This window comes from Engystomops pustulosus, chromosome 10 (assembly GCF_040894005.1).
Source record: "Engystomops pustulosus chromosome 10, aEngPut4.maternal, whole genome shotgun sequence".
Taxonomy (NCBI): Eukaryota; Metazoa; Chordata; class Amphibia; order Anura; family Leptodactylidae; genus Engystomops; species Engystomops pustulosus.
This window is the reverse complement of record NC_092420.1, coordinates 69507637-69527892: the sequence shown is the minus strand read 5'-3', so window position 1 is coordinate 69527892 and position 20256 is coordinate 69507637. Positions and strand designations below refer to the sequence as shown.

The 20256-nt window shown below is 39.3% G+C and overlaps 1 protein-coding gene across 2 annotated transcripts in view; it reads right to left on the bottom strand.

Moving 5' to 3' along the window:
- Nucleotides 1–20256, bottom strand: part of DPYD (dihydropyrimidine dehydrogenase) — a 654802-nt gene that overhangs the window by 314018 nt on the left and 320528 nt on the right. For both annotated transcript variants that reach the window (XM_072127199.1, XM_072127200.1), the window contains 2 exons: nt 11180–11349; nt 5255–5465 (listed from right to left, as the gene is read on the bottom strand). In XM_072127199.1, coding sequence (XP_071983300.1) covers nt 5255–5465; nt 11180–11349 — 381 coding nt within the window. The remainder of the gene's footprint in view (nt 1–5254; nt 5466–11179; nt 11350–20256) is intronic.

The window sequence follows — 20256 nt, the reverse complement described above, 5'->3', positions numbered from 1 at the left end:
ACATTTAAAATAGTTTTATGGTAACAAGCAGAAGTAAGAAGATAACAATGTCACTGTTCAGGACCAATACACTGGTGTTTTAATTGGTGCGATATGAAAGTGGGAGGATAGGAACACCATGCCTACATTAAACACTTCATCTCACTGGTAAAAACTTCTTATTCTTTAATCAGCATGTCAGGACATACTAGTGGACATCAAGTACGTTGCAAAGAGATGGCCTGTTTCATGCTGCTGCACTTTGTCAAGCCTGTCGGTGGCCATGCTGCTGAGCTACTGCCACTAGGAATGTGTGGGTAGATTATAACATATGACAGTGACCACATTGACCACCTCAGCGAGTCTCAGGTCTTCTCGGTCTCAGACAATCGCACACCAATTGACCAATTGAATCAGGGAGCTAATGTTTGAAGATGATTAAGCACAATGAACTCCTAGCATTACATGTATACAAAGAATGAAAGGACCCATTGATTAGAATATAACAAATAATATAATATATGAATAACATGACCCACACAGAGCTGGCATGACCCATACAGAGCTGGCATGACCCACACAGAGCTAACATGACCCACACAGAGCTAACATGACCCACACAGAGCTAACATGACCCACACAGAGCTAACATGACCCACACAGAGCTAACATGACCCACACAGAGCTAGCATGACCCACACAGAGCTAGCATGTCCCACACAGAGAGAGCATGACCCACACAGATCTAGCATGACCCACACAGAGCTAGCATGACCCACACAGAGCTAGCATGACCCACACAGAGCTAGCATGACCCACACAGAGCTAGCATGACCCAAACAGAGCTAGCATGACCCACACAGAGCTAGCATGTCCCACACAGAGAGAGCATGACCCACACAGATCTAGCATGATTCACAGAGAGCTAGCATGACCCACACAGAGCTAGCATGACCCACACAGAGCTAGCATGACCCACACAGAGCTGGCATGACCCAAACAGAGCTGGCATGACCCACACAGAGAGAACATGACCCACAGAGAGCTGGCATGACCCACATAGAGAGAACATGACCCACAGAAAGCTGACATGGCCCACACAGAGAGAACATGACCCACACAGAGAGAACATGACCCACACAGAGCTAGCATGACCCACACAGAGAGAGTATGACCCACAGAGAGCTAGCATGACCCACAGAGATCTAGCATGACCCACACAGAGCTAGCATGACCCACACAGAGCTAGCATGACCCACACAGAGCTGGCATGACCCAAACAGAGCTGGCATGACCCACACAGAGAGAACATGACCCACAGAGAGCTGGCATGACCCACATAGAGAGAACATGACCCACAGAAAGCTGACATGGCCCACACAGAGAGAACATGACCCACACAGAGCTAACATGACCCACACAGAGCTAGCATGACCCACACAGAGAGAGTATGACCCACAGAGAGCTAGCATGACCCACACAGAGCTAGCATGACCCACACAGAGTTAGCATGACCCACACAGAGCTAACATGACCCACACAGAGCTAACATGACCCACACAGAGCTAGCATGACCCACACAGAGCTTGCATGACCCACTTAGAGCTTGCATGACCCACACAGAGCTTGCATGACCCACACAGAGCTAGCATGACCCACACAGAGCTAGCATGACCCACACAGAGCTTGCATGACCGTGGCCCCCCACTGAATGATCAAGTGCCAAACATAGCAAATATTATTAAAATGAGTATGAAATCCCATGAAAAGAACAAGTGCTATTTTAAGATACCGTTCTCATGCAAATTTTGGAAAAAAAGGCATTATTGTCTGCCAAGATATTCATGTACAAAACCTTCTTGTTAACATAACTCTCACTATGTATGGGAATCACATATTTGTAGGACTGGAAAGTGAACACCTGTTTATGTACAGTGTCAGTCTGGTAGAGGCAGATGTAATACCAGATTGCCCATATGGTTTCTGCGTATGAATCATCAGTGGCCTGGAAGGACGATCATTTCTTTATATTATCTCAATACTGTTTTTTTTTTCCAAAAGATTCCAACTTGGCATAAGGTTCAACATTTATCGGTTTTACAAGTACACTGGGAATGGAAGCTAGGCATCTAGGGTAACATCATATGCTTTGTGTGTGACAGTACATTAGCTGTGTGATATACATCCAAGGTCTGAAGAAACTGGTCTAGAGGTGACTGGTCTGATTTTTCATGGTATTCCTGGTTCCTGGTGATCTAATGGAGATATCTCATAGGGTATTGGATCATTCTATAGACTTTCTGTAACTCACATTATTATACTGTAAGTAGAATTCAAATGTTCAAAAGTTTTGATGTTGAATTTTACCAATATATTAATAGGTGATATATCAATAGAAGAAGACGGAGTAGCAGTTGCACTTACAGTTTCTGAGGAGACCTTTGCTCACATGGCTCTGTAGGGTAAAGATGATGGCCAGTTCACCTTAATAGGGAGCTATAGTAAATACTTTCATTCTACTTTCATATTTTTACTATAACTCCAAATTTGTGATAAGACACTTGGGTGCTACCATTTGGGGGTGCTGTCTGACAATGTCCTATCTAGACTTATAATGCCAAATTATACATGAACACAGCTCTCTAACAATAAGAGTGAAAATAACGAATTATAAGTTTAGACATGGTATAAGTGTCCTAGTAAGAATAGTAAGGTTTGGGGTATTTCCCTCCACCAATCTAATTTGGATTACATTTCCTAAATATAGGTCATCAATATCACAGTAAAGGAAAAACTCTTTAATATAATTCCCCCTTTAAATTATATATGTACCTGAAAACATAGAAACTTTCTTCACATCACTGAACATGTATGGCACAATGGGAAGATAGCGCTCTATCACTGCTGTACGTGGGTGGCATTGATATGGTGCCAGGTGAAGAGCTGTGATGTTCAAGCCCTTAGATGCCCCGGTCAATTGCAAACACAGGTCCGCCATATGTATCAGATCCTGCCTAATATTTACATTACAGGAGAACTTAAAAGAGAGAAAATATACAAAGGTTTGGAAATTTGTCTTCTTCCAATCACCAATAAAATCTTATTTGGTGCCTCTATAAAATCCTTATAAAACTGTAAGTACTCTTATACTATCTTTTGCAAGGTTTTAAAAGACTTAGCAATGATATCTTATATTTCTGTGAAAGCATGAGATGTTAGAAATGTTACTATACCTTTTTACACCGAAGTTGCATTTTTATGCATTGCTAAATGAATACAATACTGTATAAAGTACATAGAGTGGGTGGTATATCAAAAACTTCGGCATTCGTTGTATTCTATGACAAGCAATGTGTTTGTTACATCCCATGCCAAATATATGCAACTTGGCTTGATATCTACGACTGACATAAAGGAAAAGGATATTTGATGGAAATGACTTTTCATTAGCCAAATTACCTTCTGAAGTTCTACATTAAAAGCAGTAATAGAAACACTAGCCATTTTGTGCTTTACAGGACCATCGCTGCCTTTGTTGTCATCAACCAAAGCTTTTTGATTTGTTTCTTTAGAAATTCAGGATGAAAAGTCGGAATAATAATAAAAATGAGGAATGATTGGTGGCTTCTAATATTAAGCTTACTCTGCACTCTATCAATTTTTGTAATTTTGTTTCCACCAAGGTAACTACAACAATTATACAGCAGAAACTTCAAAATGTTTTCTTCTGTTCAGATATGGCCTGTTAGAACCATGGTCAATACAGAGGTCACCATCACAAGTACTGTCCCATTATTACATAATCACCATGCCATCAAGCAACGCTCCAGCTTCTCAGTCTATTTCCAGGCTTGAGTTCATCCCATAACCCAAGGGAAAAGATGCAGTGAACAGTGAACCTTAAGTTGGGAGAACGTGAGACCCATCTTGCTCGCATTGATGTTAAACTTGATATACATGATTTTGTGGATACTATAGGACAGCGGTGGCGAACCTATGGCACGGGTGCCAGAGGTGGCACTCAGAGCCCTCTTTCTGAGCACCCTTGCCATCACCCCAGGGCAGGGTTTGCCAGACAGGACTCAAGGCCTCTTGCAGTCCCAGGCAGTCCAGGACCCCAGAAGGAAGCTGCAATGATAATCCAAACTGCTTCTCCTTCCTTCTACTGTATTGTTGTCCTCAGGTGCCTATACAATTTAAACATGTGACAGAGCATGGAGTAATACGTTACGGCTTAAATTGTGGCTTTGGCACTTTGCGAAAAATATGTGGGTTTTGGTTGTAGTTTGGGCACTCGGTGTCTGAAAGGTTTGCCATCACTGCTATAGGAGTATACATTTTATTATTTATATATATTTTGTGGCAATTGCAGAATCTCACTATGGTTGTTTTGCTGTTTGGCTTTTTGTACTGCAGAGAGGTTTAAGTAGATAAGATTGAAAAAAGACATTGGTCCTTAAAGTCCAACCAATTAATCCTATATTATACAGTGTCGTATAGTGTTTAACCAGAGGAATCAAGATATAAACCCTGTCAAATAGCCCAAAGTAGGTTAAACTCCTTCCCAGCCCTTTGCATGGCAGCTTGAATAACTCACTGGATTAAGAGAAATGATTTACTAAAATTTTTATTCTTGTAAAATGTGATATTTTTGCTCTCCAAAAATGCATTCAGGCCTCTATTGTACATTTAGAGAGTATCAGCCATCACAACTTTTTTGGCCAAGAATTTCATAGTTACACTGCTGTTACAGTAAGTAATCCTTATCTATGGCGATGGTAGAACCATCTCTTCACTAGACATAGAAGATGCCCTATTGTCTTGGCCACCAGCATAACTATAATAAAGGTTTTTGGGTAGATCCTTGTACTGGCCATTTAGATATTTGTACACTGTAATGAGGTCTCCCCTTAGTCTCTCTTTTATTTTAAGTTGCTTAACCCCAAATTTATAGAAGAAGAGCTGCAGCATAAATCGGTTTACGGTGTTGTATGGAGATCTTTAATATGTACTCCCTTGAGACTAAAATAGATCTAACTCATGATATAGATGTCTCCTTCGCTGGGTTGGACATATACAGACATGTGCTTGGTTTAGCTTTTCAAGACAACATTGTTTCACCAAGTACCGTGCTACATGCGTCTATCTGTGACTTTCCAGAGGTTGTGTTGTCAACTGCAGATGGTCAATGGTGGACATATCAGAAAGGGTGGACATATCAGAATGTTATTACTTAGGTATTTTACAAGTACGACTGATTATAAAACCACTATACCTGTGGGGTCACTAAGCACAGATCCAAATGCACTGATGATGACATCTGCTTTTAACTGAACAACTTGATCTTCATCTTCAATCCAATTTCCATCCTCATCTTGTTCTGTTCGAACAAATTGCATTCCACTTATTCTGTCACCCTTGAGAATGACTTTACGGGGTGAGAGGAATGGAAGAAATTCACACTTTTCCTCTTTGGCTAATTCAACCTGGAAAACAAAATCATAACATTTTATCTAACTATGGGGCCTGTGGTGTTGGGATTGTACTGTTACTTCAAAGGCAACTTACAATTTTTACCAGATTCTATGAAAGGGATTGAGATGTTACATTGGTCAATGATTATTGAGAGTGTAAAGGAGTTTGTTCTTTAAGGATCAACAGGATTAGAGAATGCAACTTATCTAATTGAAATGCCACATTCTTCTGGGGCGCATGTGCAGTTGCTGCTGGTGCAAACCATGAAGCCTTGGATCTGCTGCAGCACTTGGACATTGGTTCCAGATGGCTTGGCAGATCAATACAACAGAAGACATGCATGGTAATCTATATACCGTATTTTTCGGACTATAAGGCACACCGGATTATAGGGCGCACTATCAATAAATGCATGCTTAAATGTCTGGGTTTATATATAAGGCACACCGGATTATAAGGCGCACCTCATTATAAGGATGAATGACCAGCAGGTGGCAGACCTGTGCACAGTTCAAGGCAGCTGTTGTCTGTAAGTACGGTTCATATATAAGGCGCACTGGACTATAAGGTGCATGTTTGATTTCTGAGAAAATTAAAGGATTTTTTGTGCGCCTTAAAGACCGAAAAATATGGTAAATGAGAAGTCATCTGAAATGTTATACCAGACTTATTTCGTCCTCCTATAGAATTTTGATTCCTCCTAACTGTGCTCCAGTGTCAGGTGTATCAAAGCCCTGAACATTCTTGTGGAGGTTCCACCTATCTAGTGTTAGATGAAAGCAAAAATAATGTATTAATCTTCTTGTGCCAATGTGCATGTGTGTATCATTACTAGGTTCTCCCACCTTGTCTAAAGCCCAATACCCAGAATTATTAATGGAAAATAAAATGATAAATCATGTTTTATAAAACTGATAATGAATGAATGATACCCTGTTTCCCCTAAAATAAGACATCCCCCGAAAGTAAGACCTAGTACAATTTTGTTCAGGCTTAGAAATATAAGGCCTCCCCTGAAAATAAGACCTAGCGGCAGTCATTGCAGCAGCTCCCCCCATACATTAGTATTAGTAAATCTTTTAGATGCTGCAGAAGGTTGTGACATGGGGAAGAATTCATGGAATTAAATCACTGGATGTTGTGCTGCAAATGTGATACCAGCAGCTACCAGGATAAGAAGGCTCATTTATGGAAAGTGCTTTTACTAAACATGAGAGATTGGGGCCAATGATGCTAATAGAAATGGAGTCACAGGAAATTCAGCATGAAATTCAGAGTTTGGAGAGTCATAAGGAGGTTAGAGAAGTAAATTTTTTGTTCAATGATAAATGTAAATTCTTGTTCATGGAAAAATAAGACATCCCCTGAAAATAAGACCTAGTGCCTCTTTAGGAGCAAAAATTAATATAAGACACTGTCTTATTTTCGGGGAAACAGGGTAAATGGTAATAAGAGAATTCAGTTAAAAGGAAGAAGTAATAATTTCCGAGTTATGAGTGATAAGGACAAGTCATTAGGTATTAACATTGATTCGTTAAGATTGATTGAATCAAAGAAGAGAAGCAGCTACTTCAAGTCTATGGAAGGCTCCATCATTGATATCGATCTGCTCAATATCTGTGAACCCAATGTTGTTATAATGGTGTTTGCATGGTTACAACAAAGGGCTATGCAGGAGATTTTCAACAAGAATAGAAACATGCAGATTATTCTCATGGGAGGAGGGCTGTAGATATTCATGTATGGATATGACAGGCCAGAATATAGACAGGCACTGTCATTATATTATACAAACCCTTTAAAGAAAATATACCATCAAAATCAAGCAAAATAAACCAGAGACACTTACTCATAGATCCATGCACCGTGACTCTAATCTTCTTCTTAAACATGGCCTCCTTCCTTCTAAAATCAACTTTTAAAATGATACTAATGAACCTGAAGGGTTTTGAAAGATGTTACCTAAACCACTTTGTACTCTGGCTTCATAGATATTTAAAATTATGCTAATGACCCCAAAGAGTTCTATAGGGCATTTCCAGAGTCTCTCCATGCTGCAGATTCACAGGCTGTTACACTATGCAAGAGCACTTCCCCTCCCACTGTGTGAGATTACAGCATACAGAAGGAAGGGGGCAGTGCTGAGGAAGCAGGGGTTATGGGGAGACATGAAACACCCTATGAAGCTCCCCCTGACTCTGGAAATTTCCCACAAAACACTCCTGGCTCAATAGCATAAAGTAGACTGCTTCCAACGAACAATCCAACGGATTCGGACAAACCGTGGGATTTAACTTTAAAATTGTGTCGCAAGGCATGCAATTACATACACCGGGAGGAAGATGGTGAACTCCGGCAGACCTGAGCAGGAAGCGAAACATTCAGGAAAACGGACGCACAATCTAATTGAATCGCGGCTCAGTGGATTGTCGTTGGACAGTGCACTTTCGGGAAATCCTCCAGACCAGGTAAGTAAATGTGCTCCATTGTGTCTACATGAGCTCTCTACCCTCTACCTCTCCCTATGCTGTCCTCGGGGGTTAGTAGCTGTAACCACTCTGTAATAGTAGTTGTAGACGCTCTGCTTTGTACCTGGATAGGTAACCCACTTACCTATCCAATTCCACATTGGATGAAAGGAGATGCTGCAGCTCTATTCAGATTATGTTGTGTAGCAGTTACCACTACATTGTCCTCAGAAATAGCACATGTGAATGACACTATGGAAGGGCATTATTTGTTTGGCACAAATTTGTGGTAATTTTACATTAAAATATAAAAGTGATGCAAGTCGGTTTTATTCCAGATTCATTCTGCAAATAGTTTTTAATTGTGAAAAAATAAATACTATTCCTTCAGTGCTACCAGAATCCCTAGTGGAGTATGCATCGCCTTTAAGGCTGCATAGACCGGAAAAGGTGGCTGACAAAGGCTATCCTCTTAAGGAGAAATCCTTTCCTCCTGACCTACATCCATGGTCTCACACCAATCCAAACTAATTCTAAGATGAGATGTAATAACATCAAAAACATCTAGACCTAGATGATTTTTTATACCGTGTATATTGCTAGACTTCATTAAAGTTAGACATTGATGAAGACAATAAGGGAGTTGCCTCATTTAAAAAAAGCACTATATAAAACTAATTTACATATTCCTTACCCAGAGTCCCCAATGGATCATGGATTCCCTTTACAACATTCTACAACACAAATCCCCACAAGGAGGATGAATTCTTTTGTGAACTGCAAAATAGTGAGCATGCTGTTCGAAATACATCAACATGCTCCAATTTTCATAATATTTCTCATTCCTGAATCAGTGGCAGTGTCAAAAATGTGAATGACTTTTATAGAGAATAGATGTTACATGCTTTACTCTTAAATACAAGTCTTAATGTGAACATTTTTCAAATGCCTATATTTATTCCCATGCTCCTGTATACAGTAGTTGTGGCTTAAAATAATCTAAAAAAAATGGATTTTTGGAAAAAGGATTAAACAGATAGATTGTATTTTAACAAGTCAACAAACCAGGCTCTTTGCATGGATTATACTGAGGAAAACACATATATTATGACAGTTGCTGTTTCTACAGACAGTCGTCATAAATTCCTACAAAAAGTAGAAATGACTCTTTGTAACTACATATGTATGTCAAGTAAAGAAAAGCGAGAGGCAAAACATTTTCGGTGTTAATCTGAACAATTTTTGTTAAAGAGGACCTGTCACCCTCAAAAACGGCACTCGGAGCTGCTTACTCTCGCTGCTTACTCTCAAATCAGTCCGTCGTATTCATGAGGGGGCGGTCCGAGGCACAGCCTCTTCCCTGGACCACCCTGCTCACTCCATAGGTCTGGTGTTTGTGGTTTACAGCGCGGTGGTGTTTGTTAGTGTTAACGGAGGTTTTCGATAACGCTAGGCATTGTAACACTGCTGCGTCTGTTTTACTTTAGTAAGCAGCTCCTAGTGCCATTTTTACAGGTTGACAGATCCTTTTTAAGGGAAACCTGGGCTCCCATGATGTAAGACTATCAGAGGGATGTGCAGTGGTTTATATTATGGGTGACTGATTGTTTCTATGGTCCTGCTTAACGTTTTTGTAGATATCAGTAATAGCAGAGTGACATGAATATTACGGATTATACATAATTGTTTTTTCAAACCATAGCTAGTGTTGAGCGAACCCAAACACTGCTCTGGGGTTAGACCAATTTTTCACTTCTCTAGCCCAAACTACCCCCATTTTACAGCCATTTTTGGGTGTTAAAATGTGAGTTTCTGTTGATGTCAATGGGGTTTTGGGCTCAAGTCCTGGTCCTAAACCGAATTTTTTCAGCCGCAAACATTGAACCTGAGTTTTAACAAACTGGCTCATCACTAACCAAAGAACAATTTGAATTTTGTTCTCAAGGACCAAAAATAGGGTCTTCTTACTCTATATAATATACAAGAATTCCACCCCCAAATTTACAGGGATTTTTTTTTTTTCATTCAAAAATAATCAAAGAGACAAATATGAAACATTGATGAACTATCAATGTTTACCACCAATCTATAAGATAAGAGATAAACTGTTATGGGCCCACAACTTGGATCAATTGAGAGGGGGTTCTCAGCCCACCAGCTCTTACTGCAGAACAATCGAAGAGAGGGGGAGTTTGACAAGGCCAGAATATAAGTTTAGAAAATAGAAAAAAGAATTTTAATATAAAATGAATTAATAAGGAAACTTTTTAAGAAAGTTTAAATAAAAAAATAAAAAAGGCATCTAAAAAAGACAAAGATCCATAAAATGGGATTTCTTTGTTTAATTCATTAAAAAATCTGAATAAATTTCCATAGACAAGACAGGATAAATTTCCATAGAAAAGATCTATGCATTTCAAATTATATGAAATATAAGAAAAAAATCCTCCGCCACTCAAAGATCCATAGAAAATGTTTCTTTATTTTATCCATTGATAGGCAGGATTCATTTTCTGGACCTTAACCACATTTTCCTGGTTTGACAACTGTTAACTCTCGCTGTAGCTGCTTGTACTGATAACGGCTGTTAACCCATTAAATGCCATTGGAGGGCACCATCATTTTCCCTAGGTTTGTTGCTCCCCGTTGGTGTCCTGACTTTGCCAATGCCGTTTAAAGGATCAACGCCTACGCTACGTGCCAGCAGCATTTGTGGGCGTTAAGGTTTGGTTAAAATATTAACTTGTATGTGTGTATTTTCATTCACATGTTTGATTTTGTTTACTTAGGAATAATTTTTTTAATGGCAATGATAAATGCTTATTAACAAAAACATGTCAATGAATTGACCACTCCTCTATAGATCCTCTGGAAATTCCCCTTAGGACTCCTGGTTCATTAGCATAATTTTGAATGCCTATAATGTCAGAGCACTGAGGAGTTCTGTTAACATCTTTCAAAGCCCTTTCTTTAGCATCATTTTAGAAATTGATTTATAAGAGATCAAAAATAGAACGAAGCAGCTGGCAGAATATCAAGCTCCATGTCTGTCAGCAGACTACAGACACACAGACACTAAGAAACATTAGTCTGCTGACATACCCTCAGGAGGTGAGAAAGTTTTCTCACATATCCAAAAAATATATTGTTATTTTAGATCATCATAAAACGTAACTTCCTACTATATTTCGAAAATTTATTAAAACTGGAGGGTTCCTTTTAAATATTTCGAATTTTTTTAATGCATTTTAATTTACCTCTTCAGGAACGGCCCGAATGTTAGTGAATCCTTTTCTAAACACCACAAACACCCTACGGGCACCGCACCGAAGCGCCGAAGTTGCACAGTCAAAAGCGGTGTCTCCGGCTCCAAGCACGATAACTGTTCCCTTTATGGACGGCAGTGAAGAGTGACAGGCACACATCCCTGAATAATGAAAAGGGGAGGGAAAGCGTTTTGAAGTAGCGAAACCATTTTGCATGTCAACTCTAAAAGATACATGTACTTAAAGCAGTGTAAAATTGCATCTTGCAGTTCCCAAGCACACAGTGTCACTATCACATTATTCTGCTTGACTGAGAGACAGTTCTATTCCCACATCCTAAGACGTGCTCATATACGGAATTTCATAGTCAGTACTCTTACAGGAACTGCATTTGTCTGGCTTAACTCCTGGGATTACAGTTTCTATATTGTGGATAAAAGACATTTCTTACAACATGCCTTGTGCCAGATTTTAGTGCATATAATAAGATTTACCTAAAAAGATTTTATGCATTTGTCTACAAAGCAAAAACATATAAAAGTCCTCTGGTCTGGTTGGGGCAGTGGAGGACTCTCGCAAACAGACCTCCCTCGCAGTATATAGTCAGTAGAAACAAACATGAAGTACAAAGAAAAAAATGTCTACATAATATTCTTTTTTATATAACATTCTTTAATTTTAAGGTGAAACAAGAGCCTTTTGCTCCTAAGATTTTTCGTAAGATTTTTGTTTACTTTATTTATAAAGTATCAGTTTAGGTTCTTAAAGGGGTTCAGTGAAGACTACCTTAAAGGGAATGAGGGAGGGGGGATAATGGAGCTGAGGGAGATGGTGGAGAAGAGAAAATAAGCACTTTGTGATTCGGCAAGTTGCAAGCTAATTTATTTTAAATTAATTTAATAAAAATATGAGAAATTGATTTTTATAATAAGAACCATTAGGTTTAATGGTGAAAACCTGATTACAGGTTCCCTTTAAGAAAGATTCGCTAAGAGGTTGGTAATACAATAAAATCTTTCCAACTGCTTCCAAATCCCGATCCATTTTGGTAAATCCGTGTCCCAGTTGCATTGCACTGAGTAGGGTGCTCAGCCAATCACTTCTTGGAGATATGACCTGTCCCAGCCCATGATTGGTTGACCAGCTATACCCAGTGTTTCCCATGGTCTGGAGGTGAGAGGAACACAAATAGGTCTGTCAGCCGCAGTGAGGTGATACGGACAGAAAAACTGCATAGTGGGCGTTAGGACAATATTCAGACAGAGGGAAAAAACAGGACGAACAAGGATGAAACAAGCGGGGTTTAAGACACTGAGCCAAGTCACTACTAGAAGCATCATTTCAGATGCCCATATCTTAAAGGAAACCAAGTCTGATAAACCAGGGACACTTACTCATAGATCCAGGCACTGTGACTGTGGTAATCTTCTTATATGTGTTAACCATAATCTCCTTCCTTCTAAAATCACCTTTAATAATTATGCTAATGAGCTTGATGGGCTTCTTGGGTATGTTACTAGAGTCATCACGTGCTGAAGCTTCACAGGCTGTTATACTGTGATGGAGCACTTACTGCCAGCACTGTGTGGTGACACTTCCTTTGCTGCAGTGAGATGACATTAGGCAAAGGGAGGGGGAGACAGTCTATCAGCCTTTATAGCTGGATCGTGGAGAGGCTCTGGTAACATAATTTCAAGATTATTAGCATATTTTTAACAGTTGATTTTAGAAGGAAGGAGGCCTTGGATAACAAATATAAGAAGATTACCACAGTCCCGGTGCTTGAGTCCCTGGTTTATCATGATAGATTTTGATGGTAGATTTCCATACAATAATTTCAGTTGTCTTTGGAACTTATTTAACTATTTTTTTAATGTGAGTTTTTCTCTTTTGTACCTTTTAGAAATGTGCATGCATAATCAAACCCATATGGAGACACAATCAAATAGTAATCTGCTATGAATATAAAAAAAATTCTATGCAAGCTTCTGATATCCACTGAATAGGAAGTCATCTTATTGTTAGAGATAGAACCTTCACGGTATAAATACAGTATTAAAAAAAGCTGAAAACAAAAATAGTTAATGAAATGATATAAATACATTCAACCTAATTAAGTATCTCCTGTGTCAGGTAAAGTAATTAACTTTTTAATTAAGCCGAGATAGAATTAAATGAAAAAAAAAATGACGCTACTCTCGAAAATGCACAAACCGCCTTTGTGGAAATGAAATGATTTAAATACTAAAATTAGATATGTTAAACCGTGCTCAAAATGAAAGATCTTTCTGTAATTACTGGAAGAGGAGGGTAAACTCTGAATGTAGAATTATTAAAACTCCATTGGCAAAAAGAGGTTAAAACTCTAGAACTGATCTCTAGAACTGATGAGACCCCAATGTAAGAGGAATCTTCCATATAGTTGGTTATTGACAATGCACCAGTCACTAATTTCATGCATTGTTTTGCATTGGTTATTATGCAGTAAAGATAATAATAACGATAATAATATTATGGAGATAAAAGATAATAGTATGATTCTTTCCGCTATGCCAGTGACGGCGAACCTTTTAGAGCCTCAGTGCCCAAACTTCAACCAAAAGCCACTTATTTATTGCAAAGTGCCAGCGCAGCACTTTAAGCATTTTTTTTTTTCCTTGTCCATTTACAACTTTCAATCCTTCAGCCTCCTGAAGGCACCAACCCAGTTGAAAGGAGGAGGGCAAATTCATCTATCATTGTAGGAAGGTTCTGCAGGCAGATTCTATGAGTTCTGTCTGGTGAACTTCATGCTGGGGTGATGGCCTGGGTGCCCACAGAAAGGGCTCCAAGTGCCGCCTCTAGCACCAGTGCCATAGGTTCGCCACCCCTGCGCTATGCCATATCACTTTTTAATCTTAACACATAACTAAGTTGTAAATTGGCCCAAATCTGCAGGGAGCATGCTACAGAGCAAGAGGAGTTATGCAGGTTATACCTGGTATCCTATCTGTATTCTGTATATTATACAGTTAGGCTGGATTCACACGACCGGCGCCCGCCGTACCGTAGCACGGCGGGCACACGGCAGCGTGCGGTGAGAGGAGGAGGGGGAGAGCGCCCCTCTCCATAGGGATATATGGCGCACGGCGCCGTATGCCCTGAAAAAATAGGACATGTCCTATTTTTTCACGGGGCACGGAGCAGTACGGTGCCGCACGTGTGCGGCACCGTACCGCTCCCGTAGGGCGCCGCGCGCCCATTTCCGTCTATGGGGGGCGTATATCGGCCGTATATACGTCGGCCGTATATACGTCCCCCTTGCGGTAGTGTGAATGCAGCCTTAGAGGTACTGAGCAGACTGTACATAGTGGTCTATCAGCATATTATAGAGCAGGAGAAGCTGAGCAGATTGTACAGTTTACTATTTGAAGACAGCTTGTTATAGAACAGGAGGAGCTGCGCAGGTTATACATAGTATCCTATCTGCAGGCTGTATATTATAGAGCTGGGTTACTGAGCAGACTGTACACAATGGTCTATCAGCATATTATACAGTAGAGCAGGAGAAAATGAACAGATTGTACAGTTTCCTATTTGCAGACAGCTTGTTATAGAGCACTTTGATCTGTGTTGATTCTATGCTGAGGAGTCAGGGTGGCAGGATCTCCATCTATCAGAGACCATACATACATAGCTACCCATTACTCATAGGACCGCCCCTTTGACTTTTCAGCATATATAGAGCAAGAATTTAAGCATTGAAATTGCAAGTTATGTTGGATCTTTACTCATAAAACTGTATGAATCTGCTTATCATTGTTATAGATATTTCCAAGGGACTTAATGCAGTGAATATGAATCAGATACCGGAGGAAGGGGGGGGGGTCTGATCACATGAAGGAAGCCCCGTTATATATACAAGACAGTATTCACTTTGATGGAATAGTGAGATCACACATTCTTGTTGAAGCCAATGGAAAACTTGTCACGCTTATGCACTGGTGCTACATACTCAAGGAAACTATCAGTCCATTACTGTGATAGCTGGGGATCCCAAGGATTGGATCCCCCAACTACTATCTGACACTAATTCCAATGTCTAGATACTAACTAAAGAAGGAAAGCAAAAATAATCCACTTTTTTATTTTAAATGACAATTCAATATAGTATAAAACAACGCATTTCGGTATAAATATATGTATATTAGTTTCAACCTGATGAAGGCATTTTTTCAATACCGAAATGTGTTGTTTTATACTATATTGAATTGTCGTTTAAAATAAAAAATGGACTTATGGACGTTTACAACCCGTGGTTCTCAATCTACTGTATGCTGCTCTTCATTTAAAGAAACATATTATATAATTTAGACCCTATAGACCTAAAGGTGAGTGCTCTACCTTATATAATTAATACTGTAATTGTATTCCTGCACTTGAGTCTCTTGTTTTTTGTGTTCCCTTATGCTTTGGAGCAGCTAGTCCATATTTGTATTACTAGAAATTACTAAAACCATAGATCTAAAATATTTTTACCATATATCTCTTTGCTATCTAAGCTGAGCAACCTGTATCTGAGCAACTGCTGGAGGCAGTTACGTAGATAAATATGGGGCCTAAAAACATATGGAAACATCGTTTAAAAGATAGAAAAAAATTAAAATTCTAATCATCCCTTTTCCCTAGAATGCATATACAGTATGAATAAACTAAATACAAACTCATTAACATGTTAGGTATAACTGAGTGCCTAAATGCCTGATCTATCAAAATATAAAAATAATTAACCATACAAATGGTGTAACAGAGAAAAGTGCACATATTCAAAACATCACTTTTTCGCAGTTCATAAAAATGGAATCAAAAGGAGATCCCAAAGGTTGTAAGCCCCATGATCAGTGCTGGCACCAATCTTTAGTGTTGACCCTTGAATTGCTATCGGCAAAGCCTCAAGGGGAGTGACAATCCTATAGAAAATTGTGGCTTACACATCTCCATACCCGGAAGTGTGCATTCATTATTGAATACTTGCAAACTTTTAGCATTTTTTCAAAACTCTGTGATTGTCAATTGGTCGATTTCAACATATTTTTTTTTCCAATTTCCAGAACATTGCACAGAATCTTATGGTCAGGGTCGTAGCTACAGTGGTAGCAGCCGTAGCTGAGCAGACTGTACTGTGCCCGTTGTATGTATATGGGAAGGGGGACCCCATTCAGAAATTTTCTATGGGTCCCTGCCTCTCTAAGTTAAGCTCCCGATTAGGGTGCCAGTTAGAAATACAACCTGTCCCCTAGAAAGCAAGCCCTTTGTTATTGGAAAAATAAAAAAAGATTTGGCTTTTGAGATGTGGGAAGTGAAAAACTGAAATGCAAAAGCAGAAAAGCTATTAAAGGAGTTGTCTATTTTGCCTGATTAAGTTTAAGACCCTAAAAGAGTCACCTGACTATGGTGCCATTTAGAAGTGCGACCTGTCCCCTAGAAAACAAGGCCTTTGTTATCGGAAAAATAAAAAAAAAAGATTTGGCTCATGCAATGTGGGAAGTGAAAAACTGAAATGTAAAAAGAGAAAAGGTAATAGGGGGTTGTCCTCTTTGCCAGGTTAAGTTTAAGACCCTAATAGAGTCACCCATATTATACTTACTCTGTTAAAGTTTCTCTTTTGCCACTGGAGGCCATGGGCCATGTGATCTCTTGGTAGTAGGACCTGCTGCTGATTTGTGTCTACCAGTGGTGAGTGAAAAAATTAAACATGATAAGTATAGTATAGGTCACTCTATTGGGGTCTTATGCTTGAACCATGTTAAAGTTAAGTGTAAGTGGGCAACACCTTTCATCATGAGTACATAGACTACATGTCTATCTGTGCTGTGTGTTATGAACTCCATGGTAGGTGTTAATTTATTAATAATATATACTGACTGCATTCCTAAAATTACAAGATATTAAAAAAAAAAAAAAATCTGCAGTCAGGATCCTAGGTAAGAAATACTATCTTTCAGTGGAATTTTTTTTATATATCTTCTAACTGAAAGAAAAACATAATGAAGCCTTCTAGCAATGTAGCAATCATAAGTGATGCAGAGCTTAATCTTTGGAAGATATAGCATAAGTCTTACTGGCTGGTTATTATTAGCTGCCGCAAGGAGAGTCATTTATCTTTGGAGTGTTCATAGCGAAATCCCATTCGCTACATAATGAAACACATATGTTAAATAATGAAATGCTACAACAACATACTAGGTATTTATTTCCATAGAAAAACAGATTGTATGAAGAGTCACGTTAGGATTTTAGTGGGTAACAAAAAAAAAATTCAGAATTTAGCTGGGAACTTTTTGGCAAGTCCTTGGCAGAGATATCGACACTTGAGTTCTATGTCGCTCCTGAATGTTTATGAGATCGCTGGTCCCTTTTTCAGCAGCCCAGAGGGCACACTTTCGGCTTCCATTATAACCAACAACTCTGCAAAAACCTGCTGTGCTAATGTGAATGTTAACTATGAAATCTTGGCTCTGCCTTTTTATTGCAGCTTAACAGGATCTATCAAATGTCAACTGTGCTTACTACATCCACCGCTTGCAGCAACTATTGGAATGATTACTGTGAGAATGTTTGCATTTCCCTATTCCATCCCATCAGATACGTCTTCTTACTACCTAACCGGCTATCGGGCTCGTCTTCCTAGTAGCCATGCACGACAAAATTGGGAATCATTCATCATTCCAGCCATTGCCAGGGGCTATTAATATTTGTTGTCCCTTTAATGATAAATCGGAATGTATTGCGATGATTTACATAAGTAGGTGATTGTGCTCAGTAGAAAAGCCCATATATTTATATATAATGACACAATGTAAAAAGAGATTAAAACTATAAATCACTTCTGTTCAACCTTTAAAAGTTTGAAACATTTTATAAAAGACAGTGAAAACTAATAGTATAAATCACAATACAAACATATTAATAGCCTGGTCTGTCCTGCATCAAGTTCTCCAATTTATTAAAGATCATAATATTATAGTTAAATATATCCACAAAATATTATGGAAAATATTATAAAAAATTGTGACATAGCTACATTCATCCTGTTGGTGGGTGGGGCATAAATTCAATGAGACAAAATAATTACAATTTCATAGCAGCATACCATTTAAGCAAATTTAACCATCAATTTTAGGATGCATGTTACTATTATAGGGGCTTTTATTTGGATTCAACATTTTTGGCCAGATCATGACCCCCATAGAGGTCAACTGAAAGTCACAATGTGGAGAGCACTCTACGTCTCACTGGACCATGACCTGGGACATGTCCTATATTTTGCAGTTTTATGGCTTTCTATGGAGAGAAGAGGCTTGAGAAGCAGTCACTCCTCCCTTCTGCACTTGGCCATCTGCTCGCCCGGGTTCAGGTCCAGTCAAGCACACGTGCAAAGGGGCCTTACATGGAGAACAATGACATTGATACTGGGTTGTCTGGGATTTTAAAACATGGCTAGGAATGAGCGGACCCCATCGGGCTCAACCCTTTCTTACCGGTAACCCCTATGATCAGTGCTGGCACCAAATTGTAGGAGAATGGCGAAAAAGGGTTGTTTATTATCTTTCCTGCGTTTTTTTGTTTTTGAGTATCCCTACATTTTATTCTCCTTGATACATCTGTGCATAACTATTTAGATACAGACTTTCCAATATTGTTAATCTGAGGGATCTCTGTACTTTATACAATGGCAGAGGTAATACCTACTCATAGACATTGGGGCAGATTTACTTATCCGGTCCATTCGCGATTCAGCGGCGCGTTCTCTGCTCTGGATTCGGGTCCGGCCGGGATTTATTAAGGCAGTTCCAGGTGGCGCTGCTGCGCTGAAGTTCCCCGGAACGCACTGGAATACACCGAGCCGGGCTGAGTGAAGGTAGGAGCAAGCTCCGCAACACATTTTTTTTAAAAAATGTGGCGGTTTTTCCAAATCCGTCGGGTTTTTGTTCGGCCACGCTCCCCGATTTCCGTCGCGTGCATGCCAGCGCCAATGCGCCACAATCCGATCGCGTGCGGCAAAATCCCAGGGCAATATAGGGAAAATCGGCGCAAATCAGAAATATTCGGGTAACACATCGGGAAAACGCGAATCAAGCCCTTAATAAATGACCCCCATTGTATGTTATCACGGTGAGTTGGCTTGCAATAATGTTCACAAAAATTGTTTTTTTTTGGAACAGATATAATAGTACAGGCAGTCCCCTACTTAAGAACACTCGACTTACATACGACCCCTAGTTACAAACGGACCACTGGATATTGGTAATTTATTGTGCTTTAGTCCTAGGCTACAATAAACAACTATAACAGTTATCAAATGTGTCTGTAATGAAGCTTTATTGTTAATCCTGGCTCTTATGACAACCCAACATTTTTAAAATCCAATTGTCACCGAGACCAAAAGTGTTCTGGCTGGGATTATAATAATAAAATCTAGAGTTCCGACTTACATACAAATTCAACTTAAGAACAAACCTACAGACCCCATCTTGTATGTAACCCGGGGACTGCCTGTATATATATAAAAATGTAAACCATTAGTGAATAAATAAATCAATAAGTTGCTTTGGTGAATTGATTCCTAACAGAGAAATTAGAAGAACCTGTCCTTTCTGTTTGCATAAGCCAATGATAAACAAAAATAAAAAAGAATCATTTTTCCCCTAATAAATAGTCCTGGTTGATCTTTTTGACTTGTCCAGCAGTGATGACTTACATGACTGCTGCAGTATATGTAAGTCATTACTCCAGGACCAAGCATTATGTCCAATGTTGATGACCACTGGGCACTTCATAATTCAGCTGTGCTATGAGATGCTGTTTGCTGACAAAGTGCTTAGATTATCAGGCTACCGGGTTTATATACACTTTCATTTAGCTTCTGAACTTTCTACTGGTATCTGACACATAGAAAAAGATAAGATGAGAGTGGGTGAGAGATAAGATATGGATATAAGACACCATGGCACACATAGCTCTGCTATCTTAACTATAAAGCACACAGCCAGCACTGCTATGTCCCCTCTACCCTCAGATAAAGAGCT